Raw genomic sequence first — 19,390 nt, forward strand, 5'->3', positions numbered from 1 at the left:
GTCATGAAATTGAATTATTGTTATTATTATTATTATTATTATTATTATTATTATTATTATTATTATTATTATTATTATTATTATTATTATTATTATTATTATTATTATTATTATCTTGACATATAAGTATAAAAAAGAATGACCAAGTATTTTATGGATGCATTGACTTTCTTCGGCATGCAGGAATTGGCCTCCTTCTCTGTCATTGAGAATGAGTACCAGAAAAATGGGGCTGGGAGAGTTTTAACACTATTATGGGCTCCCTCTTGTGGTAGCTAAACGACATAACGTTGTTTGTCTAAATAACTGCTACACCGGCAGTAGGAAAGAAAGCTTTGATATTTATTAACTAAGATGCGAGCATTTTTTTTTTATTATAGAAGAGGAAGAAATTGATAGAGCTGAAAATGAATCTCCCTACATACGAGTGTTAGTACTGCAGCAGGGACCGGAAAGCAAACAGAAAAGTATTAAAAGCATGACATTTGTTCCAAAAGTCACGGGATCACATGAAGTTTTTATGTCTCTCAATAAATTGGAATATAACGGAAAAGTAATTTTTTCAGTGAATGATGTTTTTTTGTTTTTTTTTTTCGGTCGTATAAATGTTGCCTTTGGCTGTGTGAGCAGGTACCTCGTCCTGATGGAAAGGAAATCGGCAACTTTGTAAAGCTTGTCAGCAGAGAGAAGTATAGATTCCTCTAAAGTTTCCTGGTAGAAAACGGCACTGGGTGTGGACTTCATGGAATTGACCGATGCCAGCAGATTGAATGGGTCGTCAAATGGGGAAACTTAACGCTGGACTTCAAGCAACTTGAGATTTTGAAGACTTCTCTCTTTCTCTAGATTCTGTGAGCTTGCTAAAATACAAAATTTTGAACTGATATTGGGACTAAATATCTTGCGGTCATGTTGGACTCCAGCGTCACATTAAAAAAAAAAAAAACATCAAAAAGGTTACAAATACAGATCATTTTAACTTGGAAAATTTTAAATAAATTGATTGTTTTATCACAACAGAGGCAGAAAAGTTCTACCCCCATTGTATGATATTCTCCCATATTGAATACTGCTTTACAGCTTGGTCTTTTACTGGTGTTATTGTGCTTAAGCCAACAGCTATATAAAAAGGCCACTGAGATACTTCATCAAAAGCCTCAGTCCTTACACATTTGTGCTTTAATTAATAAATATCATCTTTTAAATTTTGGAAACCTAAATTATAAAAACAATAATGATTGGCCTGTGTATAAAGTTTTGAACGGCCTGACCCTGCCACCTCTTAATAATTTCATCAAAAAAGGGAATAGAGAGAAGTAAGAGATGGGGGGAGGGTGAATGTAGGGCATGTGTGTATGTGATCTTGGCGCCTTAATTTAAGCACCTTAAAGATAGATGCAATAGTGTTTTAGTATGTAGTCTTGTTCGTAATGTCAAATGTCTCTTACTGTGTAGTCTGTCTTGCATGACTTGTATTGTATTGTATGTTCTGTGTTTGGTGGAATGCTTTTACCCCATGGGACCGTGGATGGATATTAGCCTTGGGCTAAATCTGTCATGTTTACAGCACCAGTTATATGTTCAATAATATGCATTGTTCCATTTAAATAAATCTAATCAAAGACGTCCTTCTGATTCTACCAAAAACTCTTGAATTGGCTTTGCTTCACAATCCTTTCAAGGCTTATCACATGTACCTTTTTGGCACCGCATTTTCTCCTTCCACCCAACTTTCCGTAAAAATGCTTTAATGGCTAATATACGTCTTTTCAGTGCCTGTAAACATAATCTACAAAGTTAAAAGTCAGTCAGTCTTTTTGTGAATAGATGCGAATTTTGCTTTTTGAATTGGACAACTGAATTAACTTCTGGAAGTTTATGCTAATTTAGAAGCAAGGGGATTTGGCTCGTTCTGTTTAATTTAACTGGGACAAGTATACCGGAAATGTTGCGGCTTGCAACAGTAAAGAAAGAAAAAAAAATCTAAGAGGGGATTCATTCTTCTAGGATCCTCCATGAACGAGCCTTGAACTTTGAAGTCAGACCGAGGCACTTTTCTGTCCATTACGGTAAAAATGGCCGCGCGCCGTGTGCTCCCTGCCCTTGCCACACGCCGAAATGGGGGTGTAACAGGCAACTGCAGAAACCCCAAACATCCGCAGGGCTGGGCTAGCGCTGCCTAACCAAAAAAAAAATGTGGCTTTTACGGGTATAGTCTTGGAGGTTGGAAAGCCATAACTCGGCACAATCCGCCATCAGAATGTGCCGATAACGCGGGACGCCTGTTATTAGGACCTTTCTCCCCAGCAGTGGTGAAATCCACGGAACGATCCGCACGGTAACAGCCGACCAGAGGATGCCGCACTTAGCCTGACGAGATGAGCGCGTTATAAGGGGAAATATATCCCAGATCAGATGGTTGCATATTAACAATCAGGTAACCGCACTCGTTCCTCTTGCTGTTGCCATCGGCTCGGCTGGATTTGGCAGAGTTGCGCGGCGTTGGTTGTTATTTATTTATTTTGTTATGGAAGGTGGTTCGACTGCTTGTTAGGGCTGTCATCCTCCTGCTCAACCTCCTCCAGCCCCTCCTTGTTTTGCTGCTACCGAGAGCGATGTTGTAATGTTTACATTGAGTGCATGTTGCGCACGGCCGCTCCACTCCTTTTCACCGCCATATAGGTGCCGAAGTTGGACGCGTTCAGAACACAGCGGAGGCTTCGGCACTTTGGAGTTTAAAACGACGGGATCTTATTTTAGAAGTCTGAGCAGACAAAACGGGCCTGGCGGAAAAGAAAGGCCGAATTTACCCTGATGATCATCATCATCTTCCAGGGCACAGCATCAGATTATGCAGCTGCAGTCTTTGGTCTGCAAAAGGCATATAGATGCCAGTTTTCTCCCGACAGATGCTGGGAGCTGACTGGATCATGCAAGTGCAACATTACATAACTAGGAGCCGCTGGCCTCCAGTGAGAGTCAGCACAGAGCTCAGTGAAAGTTTGGCAACATAAAACTAGCATAACACAAGGTTGAGTAAGATTGCAGTAGCTTACATCAGTCTTGAAATGGCAATTTTATAGTTAATGCGAGACTCGTAAATTGAAAGATTAGCTCTTTTGACTTGTGAAAACCCAAATTTTATCAATGAAAATAATTCTATCTGTGGGAAAACCTCATTGGTCCTTATAGGCTGAATATATACCACTATATGTTTTGGTTCTGACTATATTTGGTAACCTAACATAATTTTATAACCACAGATATGTTTTCCCATCGGTCAATATAGGCTGTACAACCAACACTGTTCTGAAAATACTGAAATTCTGAAATACTATTAATATATATATATATATATATATATATATATATATATATATATATATATATATATATATATATATATATATATAGATAGATATATAGATAGATAGATAGATAGATAGATAGATAGATAGATAGATAGATATAAGTAATTGTTTTTTCTTTAAACTTTTTTTTGCAGAAATATAAAAAACACATTTTGTATAGCTACTCTACTACTATTATTTTTTTTTATAGATATAGGATCCCCCATTGCTAGTTTTCAACCTGCATATTTTTCACGATATCTACATTATTGTTGTTTTTGATGTTGTTTTTTCTGTGTTTAATTACGTATATCCTGTGTGCTTCTCTTTGCTCATCACTTTCTGAAACGATTCCACACTGAAAAGGAAAGTTTACGTATTTATGACGCATATGTGTACCAAATCGTTTCTTCAACAACTTAATTCCGCGCGTTTGCTTCGGGGCTACTCTGCCACGAGCGAGGCAGCATTTGGTTTACAAGCTTGTTTCGATACATTGTAGCTTAGGCTGTTTCTGTCTGGGGATGTCTGCTGTCTGCGATTCTCGCGCGCTGATTGGTCGCTGACACGAAGGGGGCTGGGCTTGATCATAACAATGCACTTCAAGAATCACACACGCGCCAACGGAATGTGTTCCGTCGTCGGGGCGATAACATTCGCTTTGTGCGACCGTTAGCGGCGTTTCCTGCTCAGGTAGACGGTGTCGGCAGCGATTAGCGTTTCCATGGTTTCCGGAGAACACGGCTCTCCTAGGCAGCGGCAGAGAGCGCGTGTAAGGTGGCTAAAGTTAGCAAGCTAATACCCGCTCCGTCGGGGGCGTTTATTGTCAAATAATACCCGTCGGGGGGAAACTGTAGTGTGCTGATAACCTCTCTCCGCTGCGGTCTCTGCCGGACGATGACATCCGCTTAGCGGGGTTTCCTTGAAAAGAGCAACGTGAATGGAACACGGGATTTCGGAAGCTAAAACACCTGCAGTCCTCCTCAATCACCAAGGAAGCAAACTAGCTAAGAAAAGTAAGCTGCTGTCTGTGTTTTCCGCCTCAGCTAATAGCAACACGCCGACATAGACGCGCCCTCCCCGCGGCGCAACATGAAACTGTGCTATAAACGCGCTGCAAAACGCGAGTATGTCGTAGCTGTGATTAGCTTACTGGCCATCGGAAGCTGGGCTCGGTGCTGGACAAAGCGTTAGCATAGCTTCGCTAAAAGGACACGTTACGTTTTCGCAGCTTCTAAAGGCTTAGAGCTGGGCAAAGCGAGTGGTTTCACTTTATGTCGGTGAGCCCCCTCACGATGCTCTGCAGGAGCTTTGAAAGAAAACTCCTGAAACGCAGCGGTGGCCTCCTAAACGCTGTAACAGCGAGCAAGTCTGCGTGCCTATCACGTCTTTTGTTGTTGCTTTGTCCTATGAGCACATGGCAGTCCATGTTTTTGTCAAGGCGAGCCACAGCGACCCCTGTTTATTTCCGTGGCGTTCAGTTATTAGCGTTCACGTCTAAAGACAACCGAAGTCATCGCCTTTATTAGTCTGTTTAGAATCATGTAAGATATAGTAATTAGTTATACACGTGATTAAGTGTTAAAATATGCTAGTTTCTCTTTTTGGCGCAGGTGTGTGTGTGCTCTATTTTGCATTTCATGTATAACTGGGGGATAATCTGCCTACATTAAAAAAAATATATGTTAAAGAATTGAGAGTTCCCTTTACAGTCAGTAAAAAAAGGTCTGCAATGTATGTTTTTTTGTTTTGTTTTGTTTTTTAGCTTTTTTTTAGTCAAACAGGTACAGGAGCTTTAGGAAAAAACAACTAACATCACAGGTGTGTCGTACAGAGGAGTTACATCTCTAATTGGATTAAATGTAATAGTTTAATGAGTTGGACCATATTCAGGCTTTACTTTTCCCATTTTCTTTGGTGCCACTTTGGCACTCTGTTGGAACCTGTAATGTACTTCTACTCTACCACCATCTTACGACAAAATGAGATACTCTAACCTCTTGAAAGATTGTGGGGAAAATAGGTTACTTTGTGGAAAACGTATAAATATTACCATTTGGCTATGAGGGGAAAATACTGTAGTGGATAATTCACACTAAAAAGCTATAACCCCCCCCCCCCCCCCAAATTTTTTTTTTTTCATAGAAAGTTTGTAACATAACAGTTGTTCTCTGTAGTTATTTCATTCTAGGTTAAAAATGCAATTTTAATGCTGTTCTTTATCCACATTTAGGTATAGGACATGGTTACTTTCAAAGTGGGGGCCCTGCTGTCATAATGGAGGGACGATGTTCTATGTGCGAAAAATACATTTTATTTATTTTATTTTTAATGCATTGACTGCAAATTGTGCCAAGCACGATTTCACCTTTTAAATTTTGGTGGATTCTGTTACAAAAGACAACAACAACAAAAAACACTTTTCTATGGTGGCAAAGTTTGTCCAAAATTGCTTCCAGTGGCTATGCATAGGTAAGCATGGTTGTTGATTTGTGGTGTTTTTTTTTTTTTTCCCTCCTCCTCAGGGTTAAGACAATCAGAGGCAACATACAAGTGCCTCCACTGTACACTTTCCTTCCCCAGAGTGTGACTCGTCTGCACGACGTCACCAATGCGACCATGGGAAATAGCAGTAAATAGGCTGCCACCAACAGCCCCCTTAAACCCCAGGAGGTTCCTCGGAGAGCCCTGCAACGCCCCAGTGCATCTCAGGAGAAGGTGATATTTCTAACCCTCTTTTTTTTTCTGTAAATTGTTATTTGAAAATGATTTAGGTTGAAAATAAAATAAAAAACTTTAAAGTACATGTGCTGTTTATTAACACTCATTTGACGTGTACAGTTATGCCTTGTTTCTAACAGCTGGGTGATCTGGTAAAAACATCACATGATGGATTTTCTTTTCTTTTTTCTTTTTTTTGTGTGACAATAATCCCATTTCTTCCTTTAAACATGGCTGGCTTGGTTTAATCACATGTTCCGGGCTGTAAATATGGCTGCCTCTACACAAGCAAAGTGCAGAAGTCTGAAAATTGACCAGAAAATGAATCATATGGAGCAAAGTAATGAACAAGATTTTTATTTTTTAAAGTGTTCCACTGAAATTTGGGGAACAAAGCAAGATACCATTAATATCTGCAACATTTGCTCCAATCCTTTTTTTTGTTTTTATCCAATTAGAAGCGTTGGTGATGGAGCCATTGTGGGATCAGGGCAGCAAGACTTTGCATGCGTCCAAAAAAAAAGTTGATAACCTTATTTGTGTTGTGCAGCCAGCAGCAGCAACGACATAATCGATCTTTTGTGTGTGTGTGTGTGTGTGTGTGTGACCTTAAAGCCCACCAGTGAGACGCCAGTGGGGGAGACGAGACAGACCTGTACTGCACGCTTCCCAGGTCCAGGATGAGAACTTCCACCACCTGTTTTTCTCCCAACACCCCCAACAGATTCCTTTAGATGAGTCCAGACAGTACAGCCACACCAGCACAGCACCACGCATGCTTCACCCTGCTGCCCACCTGCCCCAGCAGAGCCCCATCATGGTGGATCTACACGACCAGGTAACACCACACCAGGGAGCCACTTTGAGTTTCTAATCAAATTTGACGGGACACGTCGTGAAATTCTCTCACCGACCCCCTTCCGTACTTCTCATTCCAAAAGATGCACCAGGGATCCGTTCCGATATCTTACACTGTTACGACGGTGACGACCCATGGATTTCCCATTCACACCGGGCAGCCCCTTCCAGGGTGCAACACTCAGCAGCTCCCAGCATGCTCGGTAATGTTCAGCGGACAGCTCTCTCTGCTCTGCTGCCTTCCTCCTCCTGTGAGTTTGAAAAGGAAGAGCTTAAATGTCAGTGGCATCCATGTAGCACACCATAGCAGCCATGCAATCTGTCACTGTTCACGGCAAAAAAAAAAAAAAAAAGCGAGTTGCTGGTTTTATAACTTCTGTCTCCACATTTGCACAGTAATTGGCAGCAGCTCAGCAAATCACAGTGGATTTTTCACCCTGTTTTCTCAAGAGAAACTTAATACAGTGCCTTGCAAAAGAATTGATAAGCCTCGAACCTTTTCACATCATGTCACTTTACAGACAGAAATTTCTTTTATTGTGACTTTATGTGAACGATCAACACAAAGTAGCCTATAATGGTGGAAATGTTGTCGATTTGTCTTCAGTCCCCCTTATAGTCCTAAACAAAATTCAACTAATTCCCTTTTGAAGTCCCCTAATTTGTAAATGGAGTCTACTTGTGTGTGATTTAATCTGTGCAGAAATACAACTTTCCTTTGAAGATGTCAGATTTTCAGAGAACAAATGGCAACACAAATACGCAGGAACATACGGTATGGGCTAGGAAGGAAGTTGTGTAGAAGTTTAAAGCAGACGGAAAAGAAAAAAATTTAAATCATAGGCCTTAAACGTCTCTCATAGTTCTGTTCAATCCAACATCTGAAGATGGAAAGAGTACAGTACAACTGTTAACATATCAAGACGTAGCCATCCATAAACTGACGTTAATTAGAGAATCAAGCCTGGGGCCCATGGTAACTCTGGGGGAGCTGCAGATATGTATAGCTCAGGTATGAGAATCTGTTAACAGAACAGCTGTTAGTTATGAAGAACATAACTTATTGTTGTTGTTGGGTTTTTCTTTTTGGGGGGGGGGGTGTTTTTGAAGAGTGGAAAGATCAAAGTAGTTGCTAAAAGAGAGCTGTAGTACGTCTGTGTCAGGAAAATGAAGCTTAACCTTAATTGCTATTATCTCAATTTACAGCCATAGTGTCACAATGAAGGATTTTCCTGAACCCATGAAGCCCTGCTGTAGATGTGCAAAGCTTTTAGAGACATGCCCCAAAAGCAGCAAGAAGTAGCAGGTGGCCTAAATACCAATCCTATCATACTTTTCAGGTTATTATATGGAAAAGAATTTGAAAACTGTATAATTCTGCATCCACTTTACATTTCTGCGCTGCTTTGTATTAATCTGTCACATAAAATACAGGGAAGTTTTTGGCTGTAACCTGAATTTTTTTTTTTTTTTTTTTTTTAAAGTTCTAGTCTGAATACTTTTGCAAGGCAGTGTATGTGGTGTTGTAGAAATAGTTGTTTTGTTAGCCTGGTGTTGTGACCGTACTGTCAGTGGTGTGGTTTTTGATGCACTGTGTTGCCTCCGTTCACCACATGCTTTACAACATGCTCCCATCCAAGCTGCCTTATTGTTAATATCAGGAGAAAACTAGTGTTATTTTTGATACAGGGTTCTTCCACTTTGCGTCCGACTCCCTGAAAGTCACGTCTGTTTCTGCTCCTTCTGCTGTCTTTTTCTCCCCAGCTCATCCAGGCATGTACCATGCAGCATATACCTGTGTCTTATCAAGCTTTTCCGCCACTGATGTCCAGCGAACATTTTGTATTGCACCCGACCCCATCTGTACCGCCCCACCAGCCGCCGCACCTTACTCCTTTGAGCCAGTTTGTCCCTTTACAGCCTCAGCACCCACGCATGGTGAGTCTCATAAACACTTATTAATATTAACACAACAGAGCTTAGGAAGTTTCAACGTCTTCTGAGCCGGCGTGCACGCATCTGCTGAGTCTGACAATTAGCCTTTCTCTCTCCTGCCAGCCTCTACAGAGGGTAGACAACGAAGTTGACCTAAGAGGGGACCAGCACCCATTAGGCACCTTCTCTTACCCTCCCTCTCATCATCCACCAGCGCTGCCTCCTTCACTGCCCCTACAGTATCTTCCTCAAGAGCCTCTGCATCAGGAGCTTCCCTTCGGAGTGGTAAGATGGCCTGCCAGTCTTTCTTTCTCTTTTTTTTTTTTTCTGAAGGGAAATTAACTGTGCCCTCACCACATTTTTTTTTTTTTTTTGCATGGCCTATTTAACACTTGCTCTGAAACTCACATTCACAGCTGGAGAGTATAAGCTACATCCACAATCTCATAATGGTGTCCTCAGAGCAGCAGAACTAGTGCAGTGTGGGCAGAAGCAAGTTGCTTGAACACACCTCAGTAGTTGTTCTTCTTACCCAAGATGCAACTTGCAATAGGAAAATGATGGGTTTAGTATGGTAATTAGACGTGCACAGTTTTTATCTATCAAACATGGCTCTAACTAATTTGCTTTCTTCCTTCTAAAGTAGTTTTTGCCTAAATAGTTGAGTAGATGTTTCTTCTTTACTGCTTTTATTCACAGTAATCCTTTGTGGACCAATAAGTAACTTGTTCATGGCATGTGAAGGTGGATTTAAGATAAATGTTGAGACAAAGGAATCACAGCTTCTGATTCCTACAGGCCAAACAGGGGCAGGTTGATATAGCAAAATAAAACATATTGATTATTATTAAAAATGCTTGCTGAACTTTGAAAGGGGCGGAGCTTGGTGACAGAGCGTTCCTGGGTCTGCGTTTGTGATTGGTTGGGAGGATGTAATTATTGTACTATTAACCTACATGATAGGCTAGAATGCAAAAGGAAGGAAAAATGTTTCTCTATTGAACTTTTTATGGACCTTTTTTTTTTTCTTCTTCTTCTATCACATCACACACGTCTATCGATCGATATGTTATTGAATTATCGTCCAGCCCTAAGCCAAACATTCCAGCATTTCCTCAGCTTCAGTGTTTTGTAGCCAATTTAATTGCAAAGCTTTGAATTGCTGAAACCCTTTATAGCCAAGTCTCAAATACCTATGATGTTAGAAAATTGAACGGTTGTGAAAATGTGTTTTTTACCCTTCCTACCATGAGCGATCATTATTCATGTTAGGGACAGAGTAGACGTCTCGCTGGGTGTGATGGAGAGCAGTTAATCGGGGCTTTACTGATATTTTAAAACAATTACTAAATTATAACGCAGTTTACGTCTTAGCATTTGTACTCTGTTTAGCTCTTCTGTTGCCTGCTTGAAGCCATGCAGTGTTGTAGCCAGCATTAACCCCAGACACGTCCCAGCATCATGTCATAGAAAATGGTTTTCTTTTAAATAGCTTTTAACCATGTTCTGCCTTCTCCTACCTAATTTCTAAACACCTCATTGATACAGGCAATAGGTTTGATTTTTCTTCACTCAGTAACACCATTAGTACAGAAGAAAGGTATTAGCATATTTTAGTCGTGCTTATATATGGGGAATTCGCTGGCGGGGGGAAAGACGGGTGGGTCATTGGTCAGGACCGATCAAGCTGTAAATTAGCTAATTTTGGGTAGCAGCAGGTATCTTGGCTCCATTGCTTTGTTTTCAACAACAACATTTGGATTTGGTTTATGATCCTTGCATCTTTGCTTTTCATGTCATGCCAATTTTTGGAGCTTACTTTTTTTTCATTATCACACGTTTAATGTCGACATATAGACTATTTGTATTTAAAGTTTGGAGGTATTGTTTCTCTGGTGTTGTAGAACTGCAAATTTGGCCAAATAATTCGTTTTTTTTTTTTTTTTTTTTAAAGTAACACACAGAGCCTAAAGTTGGGGCAATTCGGACATTTTATTTTTTAAGCCTTAATATGGCACCGCCGTAAATGAGCCCTTATTTCTGGATTAGTGTTTTTACAAAAGTCTGACATAACAGAACAATGTGTCAGGTTGTGTTTGTACACCAACATATGCTTGTTTCTTATGTTAACTTGCTGTAGTTTGAAGATATAATCTAAAAAAAAACAACTAAATCTAAACGTAATGTTTTTTTTTTGTTTGTTGTTTTTTTTCATCCCTTTTGCAGCCATATCCCCACATGCTGCCACGGCGAGTGAATGGACAAAGATTTCGGCTGCAGCAGCCTCTCCCCCCTCCTCCTCCACCTCCGTCTTACTACCCTGGCTTCCTCCCTTACTTTCTGTAAGTACTTGCAATAAAAGCTCTCTGTTAATCAAATTTAGAGAATTGGTATTAACATTCATGTTGCATTTTAGGAAACGGTAACTTCTGACATATCTCACATGTACAAGATTGCAAATGAGTTCTGACTGATAGCTGTGCTCCCTTTTTATTACTTGGACTCATCACATGGATAGATGTTAATAGATGCACCATAATGCGTTTTTTTTTTTTTTTTTTTTTTTTAAACAAAACCGCATTATGTTTCTTAGGCGCTGTATAGTCCATACTGTGAATGGCTTATATTTGCAGAGCGTGTGGTGGCGCAGTGAAGCTGCTGTGATTGGTGCAGTGTGTGCACATCAGGTAATCCCTCTCTTTCTGTTCAGGTCAATGCTTCCTGTGCCTCCAACAGCAGTGGGCCCAGCCATCAGCTTAGACCTGGATGTGGATGATGTGGAGATGGAGAACTATGAAGTTAGTGTTTTTATTTTTTTTATTTTTTTATTCTTATTATTATTATTATTGTTATTATAAAGTGTTGGAAAAAAAGAAGTTGGATGAAATTAGGGTTGGATGATAATTCAGTATCAATATCTATCGATTGACAGACGTATATGGACAATAGGAAAAAAAGGGTCAATAAAAAGTTTTTCTTCCTTATGCATTCTAGCCATGTAGGTTAATATTACAGTCGCTACATCCTCCCAACCAATCATAAATGCACACCTAGGAACTAAGCCCCGCCCCTTCTAAGAGTTCAGAGAGCACGTGTTCTATTTTTCTTTTTTTAAAACCTTTGGTAAAAAGTTGATTGAATAAAGGGTTGAGTAAAAAGTTGATTAAATAAAGGTTAAGTTTGAATTTAGTGTTTGTGTGTTCTGTATCTAAAAATAGGTCGCTAAGCAGCAGCATAAAATGATCAGGGCTGTACTTACAATATATGTTTTGAATTTGTTGATAAGTATCAATCAATATGATTTCTAATTTATCGTTATGCATTTTGTCTATATCGTCCAGCGCCAGATCAAAAAGATAATTTTCCTGAAGGCATAGCATAGGATGAAGGGGATTTTAGCCAAGTATAAACTTTTGATTACATTCAAGCAAAAAGTTACACTTGAGGGGCAATGGGCAACTGTGCATTGGCTGGTCTCTGATCTTCCATGTTAATTTCTTTATGAAGCAGATTGTATTTATGTTATATAATCCCATTGAGTACTTCAAGGGCTTTAAACAGCAAAGAACATTTAGCCATTTGTAGTCTAAACTGTCTTCGTCTTCACACAAAGATTTTCACTGTCATGCATGTGCAGGCGGATAAATGTGTTTGAGAAGTTCCCTGCGTCTGAGACATTAAAGCATGTAGATTTAATCATCTATGTATTAAATTGAAGCTGGAACACCAGAAGTACTCTGGGCTTGGGTAATTGTGTCTGTCACCACAGTAAATCCATAACATCGCACTGCTATGTTGTTTACTGTGTTGTCAGAAGTGTAGTAGTTAGTAAGTTTTCTCAGGTTTCAGCATCATACAGCATACGTAGACAGTAGTTGGGCATGTGGTCCTTCAAAATGACCACAATTAAAAGCCACATATTTGCTTTCATGCTGCTGAAAGAGCACATCCATACATGATATGTGCAAATTTTGTTGTAGTTAAAGCAGCCTGCTTTGTGACTGGGGGTCAACAAACGTGTTACTACCATTTGTAAACAAACCCTTTTATTTATTTTATTTTTTTATAGACAGTCTGCTTGAGTCATGCATTAGATTTACAGAGCATAGGCCTGGTAAGAAACATGTGGACTAGGGGTGTGATGACGGTACATGGATTGCTGCCAAACTGTAAAAGTGAGACATCACAGGTACATACAGCCAGACTGGTGCATGTGTACCAGCCAAGAGCAGTGATGGGTATTAATGATAGTTTGAAGACTCACCTGCTTGTTTTTGATCAACAGTCAGCAACGTTCTGTGTTATAGGCAGTGGTGTGCAATTGATGCAAATAAGGCAAGCCCTTTTGTCATATATTTTGGCTTTTTTTACACAGCCATCTTATTTCATTTTAATATGCCTCTAAGGATAATCACCATAATCATTCCACCAAACGGTAAATAAATGTTAAAATTTTTTTGTTTAAGCAGCAGTTTGTGTGGTCTCATCAGGTAAACATTTTATTTTTTTGAAGGGGGATAGATCCATTCTGTATCACCATAGATTATGCTTGATTTATGGCCAAAGTATTCAAATGAAACACTATAGTTTCTGCTATTTAAAAAAAAAATTATGTACATGGTAAATAGTTTCCTAAATCTGTTTCCTCTGGATTCATTTTTAAATGAATCTCACTGATACAGAAAGTGGCTTCTTCTGGGCGCCTTTTTGAGTCTTCTTAACTCCGAAAATCAACATCCACATTGTATAGAGTTGCTTTTGGTGTGATCCTTTGCAACTCTATTTTAAATTACATATTTTTATGGTTTATACAGAAAAAAAGAAACCATAACCAAACCATCAGTTTGTTTCTTACTTTGGTCTTGCATGAATTGGTTACCTACTGAACTATGACTAAAACAACAGGGGTGCTTAAAGCATCTTTATTTGTTTCAGATTTCAAAGTACAGATTTTGTTTTAACTTTTTCCCAGGTTTGGATAAATATGGGGAAAAATGTTGTTCCCAGACCTTATTCCCTTCTGATTAAATATCTGAAATTCCTAAAAAATTAGTTGGTCTAAGCAGGTTACAATTCAGAAGGTTGTTTCCACATTGCATGGTTACCGGTCTGAATCCGTCTTCATCTACATCGCCAGGTTTTGAGTTTAAACACTTTTGGTTGAACCATCTTTGAAACCAGTACAAGCATGAAACTTGTTTCATGGACAGATTTAACTCAGCCGGTGCAACAACTACGGACGAGACTGACATTTTTTTTTTTTTTTTTTTTGAGGTGATAACGGCAGATACATTTTCATTCATGTCTTTTATATATTGCTTACATTCTCTTAATTGCATATTTAAGGCTTGGTTACAGTAAAAACATTTCGATGTTAAACTGCCCTTTTAAAAGTCGTCCACATAAATCCGGATGTTTGAGCATAAAAAAGTGTCAAAATGAAAAATGCACAGGAAAACATTGCAGCAGACCTAATGGCACATTTTCTTATTTGTCTTTTTAAGGCACTACTGAATTTGGCAGAGAGGTTGGGTGAAGCAAAACCACGTGGACTCACAAAAGCAGATATAGAGCAACTTCCGTCCTACAGATTCAACTCAGAGAATCATCTATCTGAACAAACGCTGTAAGCCTCTCCTCACGCTGTGCACGGCACTGAAAGCAGATTCTGTTTTGGTACAAGCATTCACGTGTGTTGTTTTTCTCCCCACAGGTGTGTTGTGTGCTTTAGTGACTTTGAGTGTAGGCAGCTACTTCGAGTGTTACCTTGTAACCACGAGTTTCATGCTAAATGTGTGGACAAATGGTTAAAGGTGAGATGTCCTTTTTCTGGAAAGCTCGTTTTATTTCTGCACTTCTCTCTGGATGCTCAAGCTGTTTTTTTTTCCTACTTGGCTTCCAGACCAATCGCACTTGTCCAATCTGTCGAGCGGACGCCTCGGACGTGCACCGGGAGGCGGAGTGAGGCCGGTCTCTGAGTGCTGAACTGGAAAGCTGCACCCACCAGAGTCTGTCTCAAAGCTGGGGACACCTGCCACCTAACCCGCGTCCTCCAGTAAATATAGCTTAACAAACCCACAACTCCTGCCCCTCAGTTGACGATAAAGAAACCCAGGACTGTTTCCGGAGCGCGTCGTTCCTCCGATGTGCTTCACTGTCCCGAGTGTCACAAAACCCACTGCCTACAGCCAGAGTTCTGGGATCGCCAGCCACTTCTTATCTCTGCCCCCCCACGTTGCAGATTCCAAAGATTTCCCCTTCAATGCATTATTTGCTGCTTTTGTTTACAGGGTTTCCTCTTTTGAATTTGTGGATTTGTGGTGGTCTTTCACAAAAAGTAGAAGTCCCGCATTGGAGGAGATGAGTCGGAAGCCTGGAGGATGGCAGGCTTGGACGCCTTGTGCAATTAGCAGAAAAATAATAGGAGTGCTTCAACGTGGGTATCTGTGTTCGGAGGCGACACTTAACCATCAGAGATGCATGTTTGTGTTGGTGTTTGGCAAAGTGACTTGTTAATAATGTATGTTCTGCAATAACGTATCGATTGTTTTTAATAGTTTCTCCTCCTTATTTGTTTTCAACTTTGCCAATGCTGTTGTGAAGGTGTGATGCGCTGCGGCGGCGTTCAGATTCTGTTAAGCCCGAGGTCATGGACTGCAAGCGATGGGACGTGCAGCTGCGGGGCGTCTCTGAGCCCTTTATAATCCACTCTGGAGCGCAGATCTGTACAAAAGCAGCGCCGCGTCGATGGATTTTTGAGGTCGTCCGCCGTTAACTGCACAAGTGCTACAATCCTCTCTCCACGTCAGCATCGTTCCTCTAGCAAGTGCGTGCGTGTGCGTGTGCGTGTGGATGTTTGTCCTGTTCACAGAGCCAATGCATTTTGTGTAACCACTGGATACAGGGCAGCATGCTAGGATTTGCATGAACTGTTGATTCAGACTAGCAATATTATCAAGCATTGCCACCAAAATGATTCACTTTTAAGAACTAAAAACTAAAAAAAAGAACTGCTTGCTCACCTTAAAAAAAAAAAAAAAAAAAAAAAAGATATTTAAAAAAAAAAAGCACCATAAGGGGGAAAACAGCATGTTGGTAACACTCTGGTTGTTTTAAAAGAGAGAAGGAGCTCGTCTAAAGGCGTCGCCGATCCCGACGAGTTCTAGAAGCCCGTGTGGAGAGCAATACGTGCTGTGAGCGGACATTTTCTTCCCCTTTTAGGAAGACTGGCTTTTTTTTTTTTTTCTTTCTTTCTTTGTGAGCCAAATCCAACATATATGTATTTAGCCTACTGTTAAATATTTCAGATCTGCCTTTTTATGACGTTGACAAGCACAAACCTGTTACTAATCCTAAAAGTACTTTGTCGTTTCCACTTCTTTGAATAATTTTTAAAAGGTTAAAAAAAAAAAAAAAAAAAGAAGAAAAAAAAAAAGGTGTTTATTTATTGGTTTTATCCTCAAGAGAAAAATCCATTGAAGGAAGCAGTTGAAGCACTAATGATGTTTGCATTAGGTGTCTGTTCTAATCTGGTAACTTGGGTCCGGTCATTGTCTTAGGCCATGGTTAACGGTGTCGTAAAAGAGCAACTGTACGTATAGCTTCAGTGTGGATGCTTTTTAGATAAATGTTTTGAAGACAGAAGAATGTTAGAAGTCTCTGGTGACGCTCCACGTCGACACCAGCTGTCTTGTTTTCCACGGTCAGAAGATTCAGCTGGAGTGTTCAGTTGTGTAGAAACACTGTAAGACTTCTGGTCCCCCACACCCCCACCGCTTGTGTTAGGCGTGAAAAAAAAAAAAAAAAAAAAAAAACATGTAATTGGGGTTAGGAAGGGAAAGGGCAACGAATGAACTTCTGCTTAGGATTCGCTCTTGTCTCTTAACTGCCCCGGCGAGCACTAACGGGCAGCGGTGACCTTTGCTATGACGTGTAAAGGATTCTTGCCTTTTTCTTTACTTTTGTTTAAGTGAATGTGAGTCTTTGACGTGTGCCACCTTCAAGAGAAAAAAAAGCCATTTAAAATGAGTTAAACCCACAGCTTTGAGAATTAACCTATGTGTACATATCTATTTGCTGGCATATATTGTAAGTTTTAAAAAAAAAAAAAATATCACTCAGGGCCTCTCGGTATATTAAAAAAAAAAGTAAAAATGAACTGTCCATTTTTTTTTTTTTTTTACACAATTTTTTTTTTTTCTTCAAATGGAACAGATGCCATGAAAAGGGTATATCTGAATTCAGTTTGGTTGGTTTTCTTAGACCATAAATGATTTATCGTAAGCGATTATACTATTTTGTTTTTGAAATAGAAAATACTACACCATTTAAAGACAGGCATGCAAGAAAAGATCAATAAGTATGTTAACAATATCCACCGAAAAAGAAGATGACTCATTACAGGCGTATTATTCCAACCTGTTAGACTTCCGTTCTTGTACTCCAACGATGTTTTCAGACATAGCAGTGGTGATCCCATGTTTAAATGTGCCGCAGCGCACTCTATCCTACCTAAGTCACTCCTAAATCGACTTCAGATGTGTTTTTGCATGACTTTAAAAAGGAAAAAAAAAGAAAAAAAGGTAAAACAAATGTGTTACAGTGGAGGATATCCTTAAAAAAAATGTAAAAAATCTGATGGGGGACCTATTTAATGGTGCACAATATGCATGCTCGTCAACCAGATCCTTGGCTCGGGTTCTGGGAGTTTGGATCTTACCGCTCAGCTGATAACTGCCATGCATTGTACTGCACACATTTGTAATAGAACTGAATGACTACAAGATTTTATTGCGCTAACTTCATTTTATATAGGGGGATATTTAAAAAAAAAAAAAACATGTGAATTCTTACATAAATTGTGTTACTGTTATTGCCCTAACGACTGAGAAACACATGCTCTGATACTACTGTAGTCTTATCAAAAGCCATAGTGAAAAGGTGCTAGATGTTCTGCTTTTAGGTATGAAAACTCACACGCGTGAATGCAATAGTTTGTCATGAATCTCATGTATTCTTAAAGCATGTTATACCAATACCCCGAAACAATGTCAGTGAAAATCACTTTAGTTTAAGGGATTTAAGTAAAAGAAAAGTTAATTAAAAAAAAAGAAAAGTGTTGTCATACTTATTTCAGTGTAGTACTGTATCTGCCTATCAGGCTCTTGCTCTCAGTGTATGAATATCTTTGAAAAAAATGTATTGTTCACATATAGACGATACCTTAATTCATGGTAATGTTAGCACTATTCCTTTTATGGGGGAAAAAGTATATTTAATTGACAGTATCCAGCAACCTTGATAAATAAAAAGAACCTTCCATTTAAGGCCTAGTTAATGAGCTAATTTTAATTATAACTCAAAATAGAGTCTTGTAGTCTTTCTGTTTAAAGAGTTAAATGAATAATCTCACAGCTTGTGTTGTGCAAAAAATAAAATAAAAAAAATACAAGATTTAAAAAAAATAAATAAAGGTTTTCCAATAAGCAGCTAAAGTTTATTTAGGATTTGTGATTGATTGCTCCGTAGATGCCATTTATTGTTTACCAATGATATTTTTGCTGTGGTGGGATAGTGGCGTAACTGTTCTTACTCTCCTCGGCCTCCAGGGGTCCTTGCCTGAACATCAGATTTAACCCACCCACCCACCAACAGAGCCTGGGGACATGTGTTCTGTGTTTAGGCAGATCTTTTTGCTTTGGTACTTGCACATTTACACTTACCTCATTTTTTTTCTCCATGTCTGTATTTGCGAGGGTGGGGTGGGCGGGGGAGAAAACGACTAATATATATTATATATAGGAAATGGTTCTTATTAATGTTATAATTTTTCATTCCATTGGAATCATATTGTTTGTAGCATTTAACATAACTAGTTAGTGTATTATATATACATCTGTATACTGTTTGAAAATTTTTAAGATTTGTACTTTTTTTAAATGAAAGTTGCTAGTTATGCTTTACCAAGTAGTGCAATCATTTTTTTTTTTTTTTTTTTTTATTGTTGTGGCTGATTTGAGAGGGTTGTTCACTAATAAATGTATGATGTATACCAATTTGGCATTTGTCTCATCAGGCTTGTAGTTAGTTACCTCTGGAAACCCTGCGCAGGTCGGAAAAATGGGATTTACAGTTCTGGTCAGTTTACACCCACTAATCAAAATCATTAAAGCCATATTTAGTTAATTGCGCCTTTTTACTTTTCCAGAGTAAAATTGTTTTAGACTGCAAATGGAATCTATAAGTCCAGTGGACAAGGATCACAGACAGGCACAAATAAATAAATTTACACCGACGTGTATTTAGTTAATCGAACTGTATTCCAAATAACAAAAAGCATGTTGCTGAGAAATCAGCTTTTTTTTAAAAGCTATAAATTCCATCCAGCAGCAGGCATGGTGGTGGCAGCAGCGTTAGGCTGTGGGGGGCTTTTGCTGCCAGTGGTACTGGTGCGACAGTGTGGGAGGAATAATAATGGATTTGGACTAGATCCTCAACTTTGAGGACAATAATTTCAAATGGTTTTA

The 19,390-nt window shown here is 39.3% G+C and overlaps 1 protein-coding gene across 3 annotated transcripts; it reads left to right on the forward strand.

Moving 5' to 3' along the window:
* Window positions 1–2,098: 2,098 nt before the first annotated feature.
* On the forward strand, window positions 2,099–18,915 carry rnf44 (ring finger protein 44). Of its 3 annotated transcripts, none has more exons than XM_012868760.3 (11): window positions 2,099–2,437; window positions 5,876–6,068; window positions 6,687–6,909; window positions 7,013–7,180; window positions 8,694–8,867; window positions 8,988–9,149; window positions 11,091–11,206; window positions 11,575–11,662; window positions 14,369–14,490; window positions 14,578–14,677; window positions 14,767–18,915. In XM_012868760.3, the coding sequence occupies exons 2-11, from the start codon at window positions 5,962–5,964 to the stop codon at window positions 14,827–14,829; spliced, it is 1,323 nt and encodes a 440-aa protein (XP_012724214.1). In that variant the 5' UTR covers window positions 2,099–2,437; window positions 5,876–5,961; the 3' UTR covers window positions 14,830–18,915. The 3 variants fall into 3 exon arrangements, with proteins under 3 accessions (XP_012724214.1, XP_012724135.1, XP_012724412.1); XM_012868681.3 differs by lacking the exon at window positions 2,099–2,437 and adding an exon at window positions 3,853–4,366; XM_012868958.3 differs by lacking the exon at window positions 2,099–2,437 and adding an exon at window positions 3,858–4,366 and having other exon boundaries at window positions 7,013–7,132.
* The last annotated feature ends 475 nt before the right edge of the window (window positions 18,916–19,390 follow it).

This window comes from Fundulus heteroclitus, chromosome 23, assembly GCF_011125445.2.
Source record: "Fundulus heteroclitus isolate FHET01 chromosome 23, MU-UCD_Fhet_4.1, whole genome shotgun sequence".
NCBI classification, from domain to species: Eukaryota; Metazoa; Chordata; class Actinopteri; order Cyprinodontiformes; family Fundulidae; genus Fundulus; species Fundulus heteroclitus.